At 55.9% G+C, this 16049-nt stretch overlaps 1 protein-coding gene across 4 annotated transcripts in view; it reads right to left on the bottom strand.

Annotated features, from left to right (window-relative positions):
* LOC108964195 (cell adhesion molecule 3-like) overlaps window positions 1-16049 on the bottom strand; it is a 36858-nt gene that overhangs the window by 15011 nt on the left and 5798 nt on the right. For all 4 annotated transcript variants that reach the window (XM_050984236.1, XM_050984229.1, XM_050984231.1 and 1 more), the window contains exons 2-7: window positions 12863-13003; window positions 10996-11148; window positions 9049-9186; window positions 6513-6683; window positions 4749-4839; window positions 1638-1807 (exon numbers count right to left, since the gene is read on the bottom strand). In XM_050984236.1, coding sequence (XP_050840193.1) covers window positions 1638-1807; window positions 4749-4839; window positions 6513-6683; window positions 9049-9186; window positions 10996-11148; window positions 12863-13003 — 864 coding nt within the window. The remainder of the gene's footprint in view (window positions 1-1637; window positions 1808-4748; window positions 4840-6512; window positions 6684-9048; window positions 9187-10995; window positions 11149-12862; window positions 13004-16049) is intronic.

Here is a 16049-nt window from a genome sequence, read left to right as displayed (position 1 = left end):
GCAGGGGTGGCACCGTGACACATTCTGGGCATACAGGGGGCAGTGCCCAGGCACAGAGGTGACACAGTGACACATTTTGGGCACAGAAGTGACACAGTGACACATTCTGGGTACCCAGTGCACAGTGCCCTCACCCACAGGTGACACAGTGACACATTCTGGGCACGCAGGGCGCAGTGCCCTCACCAGAGGTGACAGGGGTGGCACAGTGACACATTCTGAGCACAGAGGTGACACAGTGACACATTCTGGGCACAGGTGACACAGTGACACATTCTGGGCACACAGGGGGCAGTGCCCTTACCCACAGGTGACAGGGGTGGCACCGTGACACATTCTGGGCACCCAGGGGCCAGTGCCCAGGCACAGAGGTGACACAGTGACACATTTTGGGCACAGAAGTGACACAGTGACACATTCTGGGTACCCAGTGCACAGTGCCCTCACCCACAGGTGACACAGTGACACATTTTGGGCACAGGGTGCACCTCACAGGGGCACACAGGTGACACAGTGACACATTCTGGGCATCCAGGGTGCAGTGTCCTCACCCACAGGTGACACAGTGACACATTTTGGGCACAGAGGTGACACAGTGACACATTCTGGGCACGCAGGGTGCAGTGCCCTCACCCACAGGTGACAGGGGTAGCACAGTGACACATTTTGGGCACAGAGGTGACAGGGATGACACAGTGACACATTCTGGGCACACAGGTGACAGAGGTGACACAGTGACACATTTTCTGGGTACCCAGGGCGCAGTGCCCTCACCCACACGTGACAGGGATGACACAGTGACACATTCTGGGCACACAGGGGGCAGTGCCCAGGCACAGGGATGACACAGTGACACATTCTGGGCACACAGGGGCAGTGCCCTTACCCACAGGTGACACAGTGACACATTCTGGGCACACAGGTGACAGAGGTGACACAGTGACACATTCTGGGCACACAGGTGACACAGTGACACATTCTGGGCACACAGGGGGCAGTGCCCTCACCCAGAGGTGACAGGGGTGGCACAGTGACACATTCTGGGCCCAGGGATGACACAGTGACACAGTGACATTTGGGCACAGGGATGACACAGTGACACATTTTGGGCACAGAAGTGACACAGTGACACATTTGGACCAGGGGCAGTGCCCTCACCACAGTGACAGGTGACCGTGACACATTCTGGCCCAGGCGTGCCCACCCAGTGACAGGGTGCACGTGACACATTCTGAGCAGTGACACATCTGGGCGCCAGTGCACAGGCCTCACCCACAGGTGACAGGGATGACACAGTGACACATTCTGGGTACCCAGGGGCAGTGCCCTCACCCACACGTGACAGGGAGTGACACAGTGACACATTCTGGGCACACAGGTGACAGGGATGACACAGTGACACATTTTGGGTACCCAGGGCGCAATGCCCTCACCCACAGGTGACAGGGATGACACAGTGACACATTCTGGGCACACAGGGGGCAGTGCCCTCACCCAGAGGTGACAGGGGTGGCACAGTGACACATTCTGAGCACAGAAGTGACACAGTGACACTTTCTGGGCACAGGGATGACACAGTGACACATTCTGGGCACACAGGTGACAGAGTGCCGCGGTGCCACCGGGGCCACACTCACCGCTGACGTCCAGGTTGTACTTGGCCACCACGCTGCCCATGGAGCTGGTGGCCGTGCAGACGTAGGTGCCACTGTCACTCTTGTTGAGGAAGGGGAAGATGAGGACGCTGTCGGAGCTGAGCTGCAGGGGGGCATCGCTGCCCTCCTTCTCCCACAGGAACTCCTGCGGGCTGGGCACACAGCACCAGTTATGGGGTGGGCAGGGGAAATCCTACAGGACTGGGGTGGGGTCAGCCGATTCCCTGGGGGGTTTATGATTCCTTGGGGTTTTTTTAGTCTGGTTCCTTGGGGATTTTCTGATTCCTTTGGGGATTTTCTGTCCTGGTTCCTTGGGGATTTTCTGTTCAGCTTTATATTAATGTTATGGGATTTTTTATAGGGTGGGCAAGGAAAAATCCTACAGGAGTGGGATGGGGTCAATGGATTCCCTGGGGGTTTGCTGTCCTGGTTCCTTGGGGTTTTCTGATTCCTTGGGGATTTTCTGTCCTGGTTCCTTGGGGATTTTCTGATTCCTTGGGGTATTTCTGTTCTGGTTTTCTGTTCAGCTTTATATTAATGTTATGGGATCTTTTATAGGGTGGGCAAAGGAAAATCCTACAGGAGTGGAGTGGGGTCAGCCGATTCCCTGGGGTGTTTCTGTCCTGGTTCCTTGGGTTTTCTGCTTTCATTCCTTGGGGGATTTTCTGTCCTGGTTCCTTGGGGCTTTTCTGATTCCTTGGGGATTTTCTGTTCTCCTTCCTTGGGGTTTCCTGTTCAGCTTTATATTAATGTTATGGGATCTTTTATAGGGTGGGGAAGATAAAATTCTATGGAAATGGGATGGGGATCAACGGATTCCCTGGGGATTTTCTGTTTTCATTCCTTGGGGGATTTTCTGTTCTGGTTCCCTGGAGATTTTCTGTTCAGCTTTATATTAATGTTATGGGATTTTTATAGGGTGGGGAAGGAAAAATCCTATAGGGATGGGATGGGATGGGGATCCACTGATTCCTTGGGGTTCTTCTGTTCTGGTTCCTTGGGGATTTTCTGTCCTGGTTCCTTGGGGATTTTCTGATTCCTTGGGGTATTTCTGTTCTGGTTTTCTGTTCAGCTTTATATTAATGTTATGGGATCTTTTATAGGGTGGGCAAAGGAAAATCCTACAGGAGTGGAGTGGGGTCAGCCGATTCCCTGGGGGGTTTCTGTCCTGGTTCCTTGGGGTTTTCTGGTTCCTTGAGGATTTTTTATTCTGGTTCCTTGGGGATTTTCTGATTCCTTTGGGGATTTTCTGTCCTGGTTCCTTGGGGTTTTTCTGTTCAGCTTTGTATTAATGTTATGGGATCTTTTTATAGGGTGGGGAAGGAAAAATCCTATGGGAATGGGATGGGGTCAATGGATTCCCTGGGGATTTTGTGTTCTGATTCCTTGGGGATTTTCTGTCCTGATTCCTTGGGGTTTCCTGTTCAGCTTTGTATTAATGTTATGGGATCTTTTATAGCGTGGGGAAGATAAAATCCTATAGGAATGGGATGGGGTCAACGGATTCCCTGGGGATTTTCTGTCCTGGTTCCTTGGGGATTTTCTGTTCTGGTTCCTTGGGGATTTTCTGTTCAGCTTTGTATTAATGTTATGGGATTTTTTATAGGGTGGGCAAGGAAAAATCCTATGGGAATGGGATGGGATCAATGGATTTCTTGGGGTTCTTCTGTTCTGGTTCCTTTGGGGTTTTCTGTTCAGCTTTATATTAATGTCATGGGATTTTTTATAGGGTGGGCAAGGAAAAATCCTATGGGAATGGGATGGGATCAACGGATTCCCTGGGGGGTTTCTGTCCTGGTTCCTTTGGGGTTTTCTGTTCAGCTTTGTATTAATGTTATGGGATCTTTTATAGGGTGGGGAAGATACAATCCTATAGGAATGGGGATCAACTGAATTCCTTGGGGATTTTCCTGTTCTGGTTCCTTGGGGATTTTCTGTTCAGCTTTAATTTAATGTTATGGGATCTTTTATAAGGTGGGGAAGGAAAAATCCTATAGGAGTGGGATGGGGTCAATGGATTCCTTGGGGTTTTTCTATTTTGATTCCTTGGGGTTTTTCTATTTTGATTCCTTGGGGTTTTTTTATTCTGGTTCCCTGGGGATTTTCTGTTCAGCTTTATATTAATGTTATGGGATCTTTTATAGGGTGGGGAAGATAAAATCCTATGGAAATGGGATGGGGATCAACGGATTCCTTGGGGGTTTTCAGTCCTGGTTCCTTGGGGATTTTCTGTCCTGATTCCTTGGGGATTTTCTGTTCAGCTTTGTATTAATGTTATGGGATCTTTTATAGGGTGGGGAAGATCAGATCCTATAGGAATGGGGATCAGCTGATTCCTTGGGGATTTTCTGTTCTTGTTCCTTTGGGGATTTTCCTGTTCTGGTTCCTTGGGGATTTTCTGTTCAGCTTTACATTAATGTTATGGGATCTTTTATAGGGTGGGGAAGATCAGATCCTATAGGAGCAGGATGAGGATTAACTGATTCCCTGGGGGTTTTCAGTCCTGATTCCCTGAGGATTTTCTGATCTGGTTCCTTGGGGGATTTTCTGTTCAGCTATTTATTAATTTCATGGGATCTTTTATAGGGTGGGGAAGGAAAAATCCTATAGGAATGGGATGGGGTCAATGGATACCCTGGGGATTTTCTGTCCTGGTTCCTTGGGGATGTTCTGGTTCCTTGGGGGATTTTCTGTCCTGGTTCCTTGGGGATTTTCTGTTCTGGTTCCTTGGGGATTTTCTGTCTTGGTTCCTTGGGGATTTTCTGTTCAGCTTTACATTAATGTTATGGGATCTTTTTATAAGGTGGGGAAGATAAAATCCTATAGAAATGGGATGGGGTCAACGGATTCCCTGGGGGTTTTCTGTCCTGGTTCCTTGGGGGTTTTCTGTCCTGATACCCTGGTGATTTTCTGTTCAGCTTTATATTCATGTTATGGGATCTTTTATAGGATGGAGAAGATAAAATCCTATAGGAGCAGGACGGGGATCAACGGATTCCTCGGGGATTTTTTTCCCAGGTGGGATGTGGCACCTGGCAGAGGGAGGGGAGGCCCTGAGGAGGAGGAGGAGGAGGGAGGGGAGGAAGGCCTTACATGGGGTTGCCCTGCCCGTCACATTGCAGCTGCAGCTTCTCCCCCTCCCGCGGGTACTGCGGGTGCGGCTCGATCTTCGCCGTGGGCTTGTCTGGAGAAGGGGGGAGGAACGGAGGGTGAGGGGCTGGCACCCCAAATCCTGCCCCTGGCACCCCAAATCCGGCCCTGGCACCCCAAATCCTGACCCTGGCACCCCAAATCCGGACCTGGCACCCCAAATCCTGCCCCTGGCACCCCAAATCCGGCACCTGGCACCCCAAATCCGACCCTGGCACCCCAAATCCGGACCTGGCACCCCAAATCCTGCACCTGGCACCCCGAATCCTGCCCCTGGCACCCCAAATCCTGCCCTGGCACCCCAAATCCTGCACCTGGCACCCCAAATCCGGACCTGGCACCCCAAATCCTGCCCCTGGCACCCCAAATCCTGCCCCTGGCACCCCAAATCCGGCCCTGGCACCCCAAATCCTGCACCTGGCACCCCAAATCCGACCCTGGCACCCCAAATCCGGACCTGGCACCCCAAATCCTGCACCTGGCACCCCAAATCCGGACCTGGCACCCCAAATCCGGACCTGACACCCCAAATCCTGCACCTGGACACCCCAAATCCGGACCTGGCACCCCAAATCCTGCCCTGGCACCCCAAATCCGGACCTGGCACCCCAAATCCGACCTGGCACCCCAAATCCGCACCTGGCACCCCAAATCCGGACCTGGCACCCCAAACCCTGCACCTGGCAACCCAAATCTGGACCTGGCACCCCAAATCCTGCACCTGACACCCCAAATCCTGCACCTGGCACCCCAAATCCTGCCCCTGGCAACCCAAATCTGCCCTGGCACCCCAAATCCCGCACCTGACACCCCAAATCCTGCACCTGGCACCCCAAATCTGGACTTGGCACCCCAAATCCGGACCTGGCACCCTGAATCCTGCCCCTGGCACCCCGAATCAGGACCTGGCACCCCAAATCCTGCACCTGGCACCCCAAATCCTGCCCCTGGCACCCCGAATCCGGGCCTGGCACCCCAAATCCAGCCCTGGCACCCCAAATCCTGCCCTTGGCACCCCAAATCCTGCCCCTGGCACCCCAAATCCGACTTGGCACCCCGAATCCTGCACCTGGAGCCCTGAATCTTGCCCCTGGCACCCCAAATCCGGCCCCTGGCACCCTGAATCCTGCCCTTGGCACCCCAAATTCTGTCCCTGGCATCCCAAATCCGGCCCCTGGCACCGCGAATCCTGCACCTGGTGCCCCAAATCCTGCCCTGGCACCCTGAATCCGGCCCCTGGCACCCCAAATCTGGCCCTGGCGCCCCAAATCCGGCCCTGGCACCAAAAATCCTGCACCTGGCACCCTGAATCCTACCCCTGGCACTCCAAATCTGGTCCTGGCACCCCAAATCTGGCTCCTGGAGCCTCAAATCCTGCCCCTGGCACCACAAATCCTGCCCTGGCACCCCAAATCTGGCCCTGGCATCCTGAATCCTGCACCTGGAGCTTCAAATCCTGCACCTGGAACCCCGAATCCTGTCCCTGGAACCCCAAATCTGGCCCTGGCGCCCCAAATCCTGCCCCTGGAACCCTGAATTCTCCACCTGGCATCCCAAATCTCACACCTGGCATCCCAAATCCTTCCCTGGCACCCCCAATCCCACCCCCCAGGGCCAGATCTGGCTGTGCAGGGCTGAGAGCTGTCACCAGGCCACCTGGTGGTGTCCCCTGAACCCCCACCCTGTCCCAAAGGTGCCCCCACGTACAGTGGACCTGCAGCTTCTGCGTGGTGGACCTCTCCGAGTTCTGCAGGGACTCGTGGTCCACGGTGCAGGTGACCTCGACCTCGTTGTCCTCCTTGGTGACACGGAACTCCACCCTGCTGGTCACCGTGAAGGTCTTGCCATTGGGGTCCTCCACCACCTCGGTGCCCGAGTCTGTGGGGACAAGGACAGTGACAGGTGGCATGCTGATCAAGGGGACAGTGACAAGGGGCACTCTGAGAAGGGCAGGTGGCACGCTGAGCAGGGGACAGTGACAGGTGGCACACTGAGCAGGGCAGGTGGCACTCTGAGCAGGGGACAGTGACAGACGGCACTCCGAGCAGGGCAGGTGGCACTCTGAGCAGGGGACAGTGACAGGTGGCACACTGAGAAGGGGACAGTGACAGATGGCACTCCGAGCAGGGCAGGTGGCACTCCGAGCAGGGGACAGAGACAGGTGGCACGCTGAGCAGGGCAGGTGGCACACTGAGCAGGGCAGGTGGCACGCTGAGCAAGGGGACAGTGACAGGTGGCACTCTGAGCAGGGGACAGTGACAGGTGGCACACTGAGTAGGGCAGGTGGCACTCCGAGCAGGGGACAGTGACAGGTGGCACTCTGAGCAGGGGACAGGGACAGATGGCACTCTGAGCAGGGCAGGTGGCACTCTGAGCAGGGGACAGAGACAGATGGCACTCTGAGCAGGGCAGGTGGCACTCTGAGCAGGGGACAGAGACAGGTGGCACTCTGAGCAGGGGACAGAGACAGGTGGCACACTGAGCAGGGCAGGTGGCACTCCGAGCAGGGGACAGGTGGCACTCCGAGCAGGGGACAGATGACAGGGGGTGAGGTAATTATCGAATAACCGCCGAGCAGTATAAATAGATTGCCAAATATGGAGATAATATATGGAGTGATGATAGAAAAGGATCGATACCCTCCTATCATTATAAAATATATTCCAAATATTTTATATATATATAGTAATACCTATAACCTCCATCATTTTAAATATATTACACATATGATATGATGTTTGTAATATATATATATATAATTATCTATCCCCTCCTAGCACCAGCAACCTGGCCTCCATGGCTCTATACCCACCCCCACTGTCCCCCGCGGTTGTCCCCGCACTGTCCCCAGCCCGGGGCAGTGCCACCACCCTTGATGTCGCTGTGTCCCCGCGCTGTCCCCAGCCGGGCAGTGCCACCCACCCTTGAGTGTCTCGGTTGTCCCCGCGCTGTCCCCGGCCCGGGCAGTGCCACCCACCCTCCCACGTGGGTCCCACACTGTCCCCAGCCCGGCAGTGCCACCCACCCTTGATGTCGCGTGTCCCCACGCTGTCCCCAGCCCGGGCAGTGCCACCCACCCTTGATGTCGCGGTGTCCCCACACTGTCCCCAGCCTGGGCAGTGCCACCCACCCTCCCCCCGCGGTGTCCCCCCGCTGTCCCCAGCCCGGGCAGTGCCACCCACCCTTGATGTCGCGGTGTCCCCGCGCTGTCCCCAGCCCGGGCAGTGCCATCCACCCTTGATGTCACGGTGTCCCCGCACTGTCCCCAGCCCGGGCAGTGCAACCCACCCTTGATGTCGCGGTGTCCCCAGCCCAGGCAGTGCCACCCACCCTTGATGTCGCTGTGTCCCCACACTGTCCCCAGCCCGGGCAGTGCCACCCACCCTTGATGTCGCGGTGTCCCCAGCCCGGGCAGTGCCACCCACCCTTGATGTCACGGTGTCCCCGCACTGTCCCCAGCCCGGGCAGTGCCACCCACCCTTGATGTCGCGGTGTCCCCAGCCCGGGCAGTGCCACCCACCCTTGATGTCGCGGTGTCCCCACACTGTCCACAGCCCGGGCAGTGCCACCCACCCTTGATGTCGCGACCTGTCCCCAGCCCGGGCAGTGCCACCCACCCTCCAGCGGTGTCCCTGCGCTGTCCCCAGCCCGGGCAGTGCCACCCACCCTTGATGTCACTGTGTCCCCGCCTGTCCCCAGCCCGGGCAGTGCCACCCACCCTTGATGTCGCTGTGTCCCCGTGCTGTCCCCAGCCCGGGCAGTGCCACCCACCCTTGATGTCGCGGTGTCCCCACACTGTCCCCAGCCCGGGCAGTGCCACCCACCCTTGATGTCGCGGTGTCCCCGCGCTGTCCCCAGCCCGGGCAGTGCCACCCACCCTTGATGTCGCGGTGTCCCCACACTGTCCCCAGCCCGGGCAGTGCCACCCACCCTCCCCCCGCGGTGTCCCCCGCTGTCCCCAGCCCGGGCAGTGCCACCCACCCTTGATGTCGCTGTGTCCCCGCGCTGTCCCCAGCCCGGGCAGTGCCACCCACCCTGATGTCCGGTGTCCCCACGCTGTCCCCAGCCTGGGCAGTGCCACCCACCCTCCCCCCGCGGTGTCCCCACGCTGTCCCCAGCCCGGGCAGTGCCACCCACCCTTGATGTCGCGGTGTCCCCGCGCTGTCCCCAGCCCGGGCAGTGCCACCCACCCTTGATGTCGCTGTGTCCCCGTGCTGTCCCCAGCCCGGGCAGTGCCACCCACCCTTGATGTCGCGGTTGCCCTTCCTCCAGCGCAGCTGTGCCGCGGGTTTGCTGCCGGAGGAGCGGCACAGGAGCCGGGCCACCTTCTCCTCGTCGATGGGCTGCTCGTGCCCGAAGATCTGCGGCTTCTGGGGGATCCCTGCACCAGGGGAGACACAAAATGTCCCCAAAATCTGAGCCTGTCACCTGGGTGCCACCCCGAGGTGGGACGGGCATGGAGGGGGCGGGGGGTGGGGAATTCTTTGCTTTGGGAAATCCTGATCTGGTGCCCTAAATGCTGACCTGGCATCCTAAATTCTGACCTGGTGCCCTAAATCCTGCCCCTGGCATCCCAAATCCTGCTCTGGTGACCTAAATCCTGCCCCTGGCATCCCAAATCCTGCCTTGGTGCCCTAAATCCTGCACCTGGCATCCCAAATCCTGCCCTATCTGCCTGCCACTGGCATCCAAAATCCTGCCTTGGTCCCCTAAATCCTGCACCTGGCATCACAAATCCTGCCTTGGTGCCCTAAATCCTGCACCTGGCATCCCAAATCCTGCCCTGGCATCCCAAATCCTGCCCTGGCATCACAAATCCTGCACCTGGCATCCCAAATCCTGCCACTGGCATCCCAAATCCTGCACCTGGCATCCCAAATCCTGCCCTGGCATGCCTCAAATCCTGCACCTGGGCATCCAAATCCTGCACCTGGCATCCCAAATCCTGCCTTGGTGCCCTAAATCCTGCACCTGGCATCCCAAATCCTGCCCTGGCATCCCAAATCCTGCCCTGGCATCACAAATCCTGCACCTGGCATCACAAATCCTGCTCTGGTGACCTAAATCCTGCACCTGGCATCCCAAATCCTGCCCCTGGCATCCCAAATCCTGCCTTGGTGCCCTAAATCCTGCACCTGGCATCCCAAATCCTGCACCTGGTGCCCTAAATCCTGACCTGGCATCTCAAATCCTCCCCTGGCATCCCAAATCCTGCCCTGGCATCCCAAATCCTGCACACCTGGCATCCCAAATCCTGCCCTGGTGCCCTAAATCCTGCCCTGGCATCTCAAATCCTGCATCTGGCATCTCAAATCCTGCACCTGGCATCCCAAATCCTGCACCTGTTGCCCCAAATCCTGCACCTGGTGCCCTAAATCCTGCACCTGGCATCTCAAATCCTGAGCTGGTGCTCTAAATGCTGACCTGGCATCCTGAATCCTGACCTGGCACCCCAAATCCTGCCTTGGTGCCCTAAATCCTGACCTGGCATCCCAAATCCTGCCCTGGTGCCCTAAATCCTGACCTGGCATCCCAAATCCTGCACCTGGTGCCCTAAATCCTGACCTGGCATCCCAAATCCTGCACCTGGTGCCCTAAATCCTGACCTGGTGCCCTAAATCCTGCCCTGGCATCTCAAATCCTGCACCTGGTGCCCTAAATCCTGACCTGGCATCTCAAATCCTGCCCTGGCATCCCAAATCCTGCACCTGGCATCCCAAATCCTGCTCCTGGCATCCCAAATCCTGACCTGGCATCTCAAATCCTGCACCTGGCATCCCAAATCCTGCACCTGGTGCCCTAAATCCTGCACCTGCATCCCAAATCCTGGCACCTGGGCATCTCAAATCCTGCCCTGGCCTCCCAAATCCTGCCCTGGCATCCCAAATCCTGCACCTGGCATCCCAAATCCTGCCCTGGCATCCCAAATCCTGCACCTGGCATCCCAAATCCTGCCCTGGCATCCCAAATCCTACCCTGGCATCCCAAATCCTGCACCTGGCATCCCAAATCCTGACCTGGCATCTCAAATCCTCCACCTGGCATCCCAAATCCTACAGCCGGGGTGCCACAGCCTGGATTTTAGGAACAGAGGGAAATCTTTTAGCCAGAGTGGCACAGCCTGGATTTTAGGCCCAGTGGGGACTCTCCCAGCAAGGGTGGCACATTTAGGGCTGTCCCCATGTCCTACCCAGCACGGTGACCAGGGCCTTGGCAGTCCTGACGGGCATGGTGAAGATGGAGCAGGTGTACTCGCCCTCGTCGGCCAGCACCACGTCGCTGATGCTGATGGTCAGCTCGTTGGGGGTGGATCTCTCCAGCTGGATCCGGTTATCCCGCAGGGCTGGGGACAAAAGGGACAGTGGGATCAGTGCCACCAGCCCAGCTGAGTGCCTGAGAACAGTGCCACCAACCCAGCTCAGTGCCACCACCCCAGCTCAGTGCCACCAGCCCAGCTGAGCACCTGAGCTCAGTGCCACCAGCCCAGCTGAGTGCCCGAGCTCAGTGCCACCATCCCAGCTTGGTGCCACCATCCCAGCCACAATCCCAGCCCAGTGCCACCACCCCAGCTCAGTGCCCAAGCTCAGTGCCACCACCACACCAGCTCCGATAGCCCACCAGCTCAGTGCCACCACCCCAGCTCAGTGCCCAAGCTCAATGCCACCACCCCAGCTCAGTGCCCAAGCTCAGTGCCACCACCCCAGCTGAGTGCCCGAGCTCAGTGCCACCACCCCAGCCCAGTGCCCAAGCTCAGTGCCACCACCCCAGCTGAGCGCCTGAGCTCAGTGCCACCACCCCAGCTCAGTGCCACCACCCCAGCTCAGTGCCTGAGCTGAGTGCCACCACCCCAGCTCAGTGCCACCACCCCCGCTCAGTGCTCGAGCTGAGTGCCACCAGCCCGGCCAAGTGCCACCACCCCAGCTCAGTGCCACCAGCCCAGCCAACACCCCAGCCCACTGCCCAAGCTCAGTGCCACCACCCCAGCCCAGTGCCCAAGCTCAGTGCCACCACCCCAGCTGAGCCGCACTGAGCTCAGTGCCACCACCCCAGCTGAGTGCCCCACTGAGGGCTCAGTGCCACCACCCCAGCTCAGTGCCTGAGCTCAGTGCCACCCACCCCAGGCTAAACAGTGCCCACCACCACCCACAGCTCAGTGCTCGAGCTCAGTGCCACCACCCCAGCTCAGTGCCTGAGCTGAGTGCCACCACCCCAGCTCAGTGCCTGAGCTCAGTGCCACCACCCCAGCTTGATGCCACCACCCCAGCTGAGTGTCCAAGCCCAGTGCCACCACCCCAGCCCAGTACCCAAGCCCAGCCCAGTGCCCATGCTCAGTGCCACCACCCCAGCTTGGTGCCACCACCCCAGCCACCACCCCAGCCCAGTGCCCAAGCTCAGTGCCACCACCCCAGCCCAGTGCCACCACCCCAGCCAGCAGCAGCTCCCAGGGTGGCAACATTGGGTTTTACCTCCTTTTTCCCCAACTCTGGGGTTTTATTCAATTTTTCCCCAACTGTGGAATTTTACCCCATTTTTCCCCAACTTTGAGATTTTACCTCCTTTTTCCCAAGCTCCGGGGTTTTACCTCCAGTTGGGATTTCACCCCATTTTCCCCAAACTGTGGGATTTCACCCCATTTCCCCCCAACTTTGAGGTTTTACCTCCTTTTTCCCCAACTGTGGGGTTTTACCTGGAATTGGGATTTTACCCCAATTTCCCAATCTGTGAGATTTTTACCTCATTTTCCCCAAACTGTGGGATTTTACCCATTTCCCTCCAACTTTGAGGTTTTACCTCGTTTCTCCCCAACTGTGGGGTTTTAGCCAGAATTAGGGTTTTACCTCATTTTCCCCAAACTGTGGAATTTTACCTCATTTTCCCCAAACTGTGGAATTTTACCCCATTTCCCCCCAACTTTGAGGTTTTACCTCATTTCTCCCCAATTGTGGGGTTTTACCTCCAGTTGGGATTTCACCTCATTTTCCCCAATGTGTAATTTTACCCCATTTTCCCCAAACTGTGGGATTTCACCCCATTTCCCCCCAGCTTTGGGGTTTTACCTCGTTTCTCCCCAAAGTACAGGGTCTGCTGGGCAGGGTTGGACCACTGCAGCGAGGAATCATCGGGATCCTCCACCTGGCACTTGAGCACCACCGTGCCCCCGGCCACCACGGTCTCGTCCGACGTCGTGGGCTGGCTCTCTGCACATGGAAAAGGGACAATTAATGGTGTCACCTCCCTCCAGAGCACCCCAGGGGACAGCAGTGTCCCCAAAAGCCACCTGAGCACAGCTCTGTGGTGTCCCTGTCGCTCTGAAGGGATCCCAAAAATCAGCGGGGGGGAGTTTGCTGCATTCCTGAGCTGGGTTGGGTCCTGCCACCCCACCTGCAGCAGCCATGGGGACAGGGGACACTGCTGTCCCCAAGGCAGCTCCAAGGGACAGGAGCATGACCCCAGAGCTGCTGGAGGATCCTGCCATGAGCAGATCCCAGATTTGGGATGGAATTTGGGATGGGATGAAGGGTTAATCCCAGTTTGGGGCCTCTCTGGAAATCCTGGCCAGGGTTGAAGGCACCTAAAGGTGCCACCCTTGCCAGGGCAGTGTCCCTGGTGCTCCAAGGCCTGGAGAAGGTGGCACTGCCTGGAGGTATCTGGGGGGGGGATGGGTCCTGCCACCCCACCTGCAGCAGCCATGGGGACAGGGGACACTGCAAACACAACAGGCCAGGCCGTGCTCCTCCTCCTCCTTTTAATATATATAAAACCATAACAAGAAAAATATATAAATACGTAATATATTGCATAAAATTATATATTAAAAATATTTCTATAATTTATAATCTATATAAATATATATAAACGTAATAATATAGTTACAAAATAAAATTATTCATAAAAATAAATTAAAATCATAAAAGTAACAATACTTTCATAAATATATATATAACAAAATATAATATATATAATTGCTGTCCCCATCCAGCAACGGGCAGAGGGACTGAGACACCAAAAATCCCCCAAACACCCTGAAAAGCCCCAAAAATGAGAGAATTCCCCCAAAACTTCGGGGCACAGAGCAGGGTGAGCCCAGTGCCAGCTGAGAGGGAGCAGAGGGAAAATTCCCAGTTCTGGGACACCAAAAGTCCCCCAAACACCCTGAAAAGCCCCAAAAATGAGAGAATTTCCCCAAAACCTTGGGGCACAGAGCAAGATGACCCCAGTGCCAGCTGAGAGGGGACAGAGGGAAAATTTCAAGTTTTTGGTCACCAAAAATCCCCCAAACACCCTGAAAGGCCCCAAAAATGAGTGAATTCCCCCCAAAACCTCGGGCCACAGGGCAGGGTGAGCCCAGTGCCAGCTGAGAGGGGACAGAGCAGAGGGACTGGGACACCAAAAATCCCCCAAACACCCTGAAAAGCCCCAAAAATGAGAGAATTTCCCCAAAACCTCGGGCCACAGGGCAGGGTGAGCCCAGTGCCAGCCCCCTCCCCCAGTGTGACAGCCCAGAGCTCAGAACTCCAATTTCTGAGTGGGTTTTTAGCTCCTACCCTAAGGCCAATCTCCGTTGCCAAGGGAACCAGCTCGGTGCTGTGACAGCTCCGTTTGAAGGATCTCCCTGCCCAACGAGGTGTCTCTGCCCAGATGGATGCCCTGGCACGAGGTTTGGTGGCCCTGAAGCCACCTCAGTGCCATTTGTCACCCCCAAGTGCCCCAGCACTGTGTAAGAGAAGATTTGGGTTTAATTTCCCTCTATTTTATAATATCCTAATATTTTTAAAAATGGATTTATTTTAATCACACAACTGAGGGGTGGGGAAATTGAATCATGGAAATGAGTGGCAAAGAACCCACAGACACCCCAAAAATTGTCCAAACCTCTCCTGGAGCTCCTTGGGAATGTCAGAATTCCATGAGGAGCCTGCTCAGTGCTCCAGAACCCTCTGGGAGAAGAAGATTTTCCTGATATCCAACCTAAACCTGCCCCCAAGACATCTCCAGCTCTTCCAGGAGGGTCCTGGAGATTCCCCATGACCCAAAGGATGGTTCCACACCAGCTGTGACCCAGCAGGTCACCTCTGCTGCTTCTGTCCCTTTTGGAGTGCTCAGAATCTCAAGGAGACAAAAAAAAAACCCCAAAATCCAAAGTTGGAGAGGAAAAATGGAGCCTCCAGCAGTGCCAGAGGTTGGAGCACCTTGGGATCTCTCCTGGATCCATCTCCTCAATGATGGAGCCTCCAGGAGAGCCATGAGATGTTCAGGGAAGCTCAGAGGTTGGAGCACCTCGGGAGCTCTCCTGGATCCATCTCCTCAATGTTCTGTTCCTTTTGGAGTGTTCAGAATCTCAGGGAGACAAAAACCAACCAGAATTCAGAGTTGGAGAAGCAAAATGGAGCCTCCAGGAGATCCAAGAGTTTTGAACACCTTGGGAGCTCTCCTGGATCCATCTCCTCCATGATGGAGCCTCCAGGAGAGCCAGAAGGTTGGAGCACCTCAGGATCTCTCCTGGATCCATCTCCTCAGTGTTCTCTCCTTTTTGGAGAGTTCAGAATCTCAGGGAGACAAAAAAACGAAAAAAAAAGGCCAAAAAAACCCCAGAATGCAAAGTTGGAGAGGCAAAATGGAGCCTCCAGCAGTGCCAGAGGTTGGAGCACCTCAGGATCTCTCCTGGATCCATCTCCTCAATGTTCTGTCCCTTTTGGAGTGCCCAGAATCTCAGAGAAATGAAAAAAAAACCAAAAAACCCCCCAAAATTCAAAGTTGGAGAGGCAAAATGGAGCCTCCAGGAGAGCCAAGAGGTTTGAACACCTCAGGAGCTCTCCTGGATCCATCTCCTCAATGATGGAACCTCCTCCAGCAGTGCCATGAGGTATTCAGGGAAGCTCAGAGGTTGGAGCACCTCAGGAGCTCTCCTGGATCCATCTCCTCAATGTTCTATCCTTTTTGGAGCTCTCAGAATCTCAGGGAGACAAAAAAAAGCCAAAAAAACCCCAAAAAAACCCCAGAATTCAAAGTTGGAGGGGCAAAATGGAGCCTCCAGGAGTGCCAAGAGGTTGGAGCACCTCAGGAACTCTCCTGGATCCATCTCCTCAATGATGGAGCCTCCAGGAGAGCCATGAGATGTTCAGGGAAGCTCAGAGGTTGGAGCACCTCGGGATCTCTCCTGGATCCATCTCCTGGTGGTTTCAGACCAGGACCCTGATGGCAGCAGGAGGGAGAACGAGGAGCTCTGGAACATCTCCCCAGGGT

The sequence above is a fragment of the Serinus canaria genome, chromosome 25 (genome assembly GCF_022539315.1).
Source record: "Serinus canaria isolate serCan28SL12 chromosome 25, serCan2020, whole genome shotgun sequence".
NCBI classification, from domain to species: domain Eukaryota; kingdom Metazoa; phylum Chordata; class Aves; order Passeriformes; family Fringillidae; genus Serinus; species Serinus canaria.
Note: the sequence above shows the minus strand (reverse complement) of the source record. Positions and strands in the feature narration are given on the sequence as shown.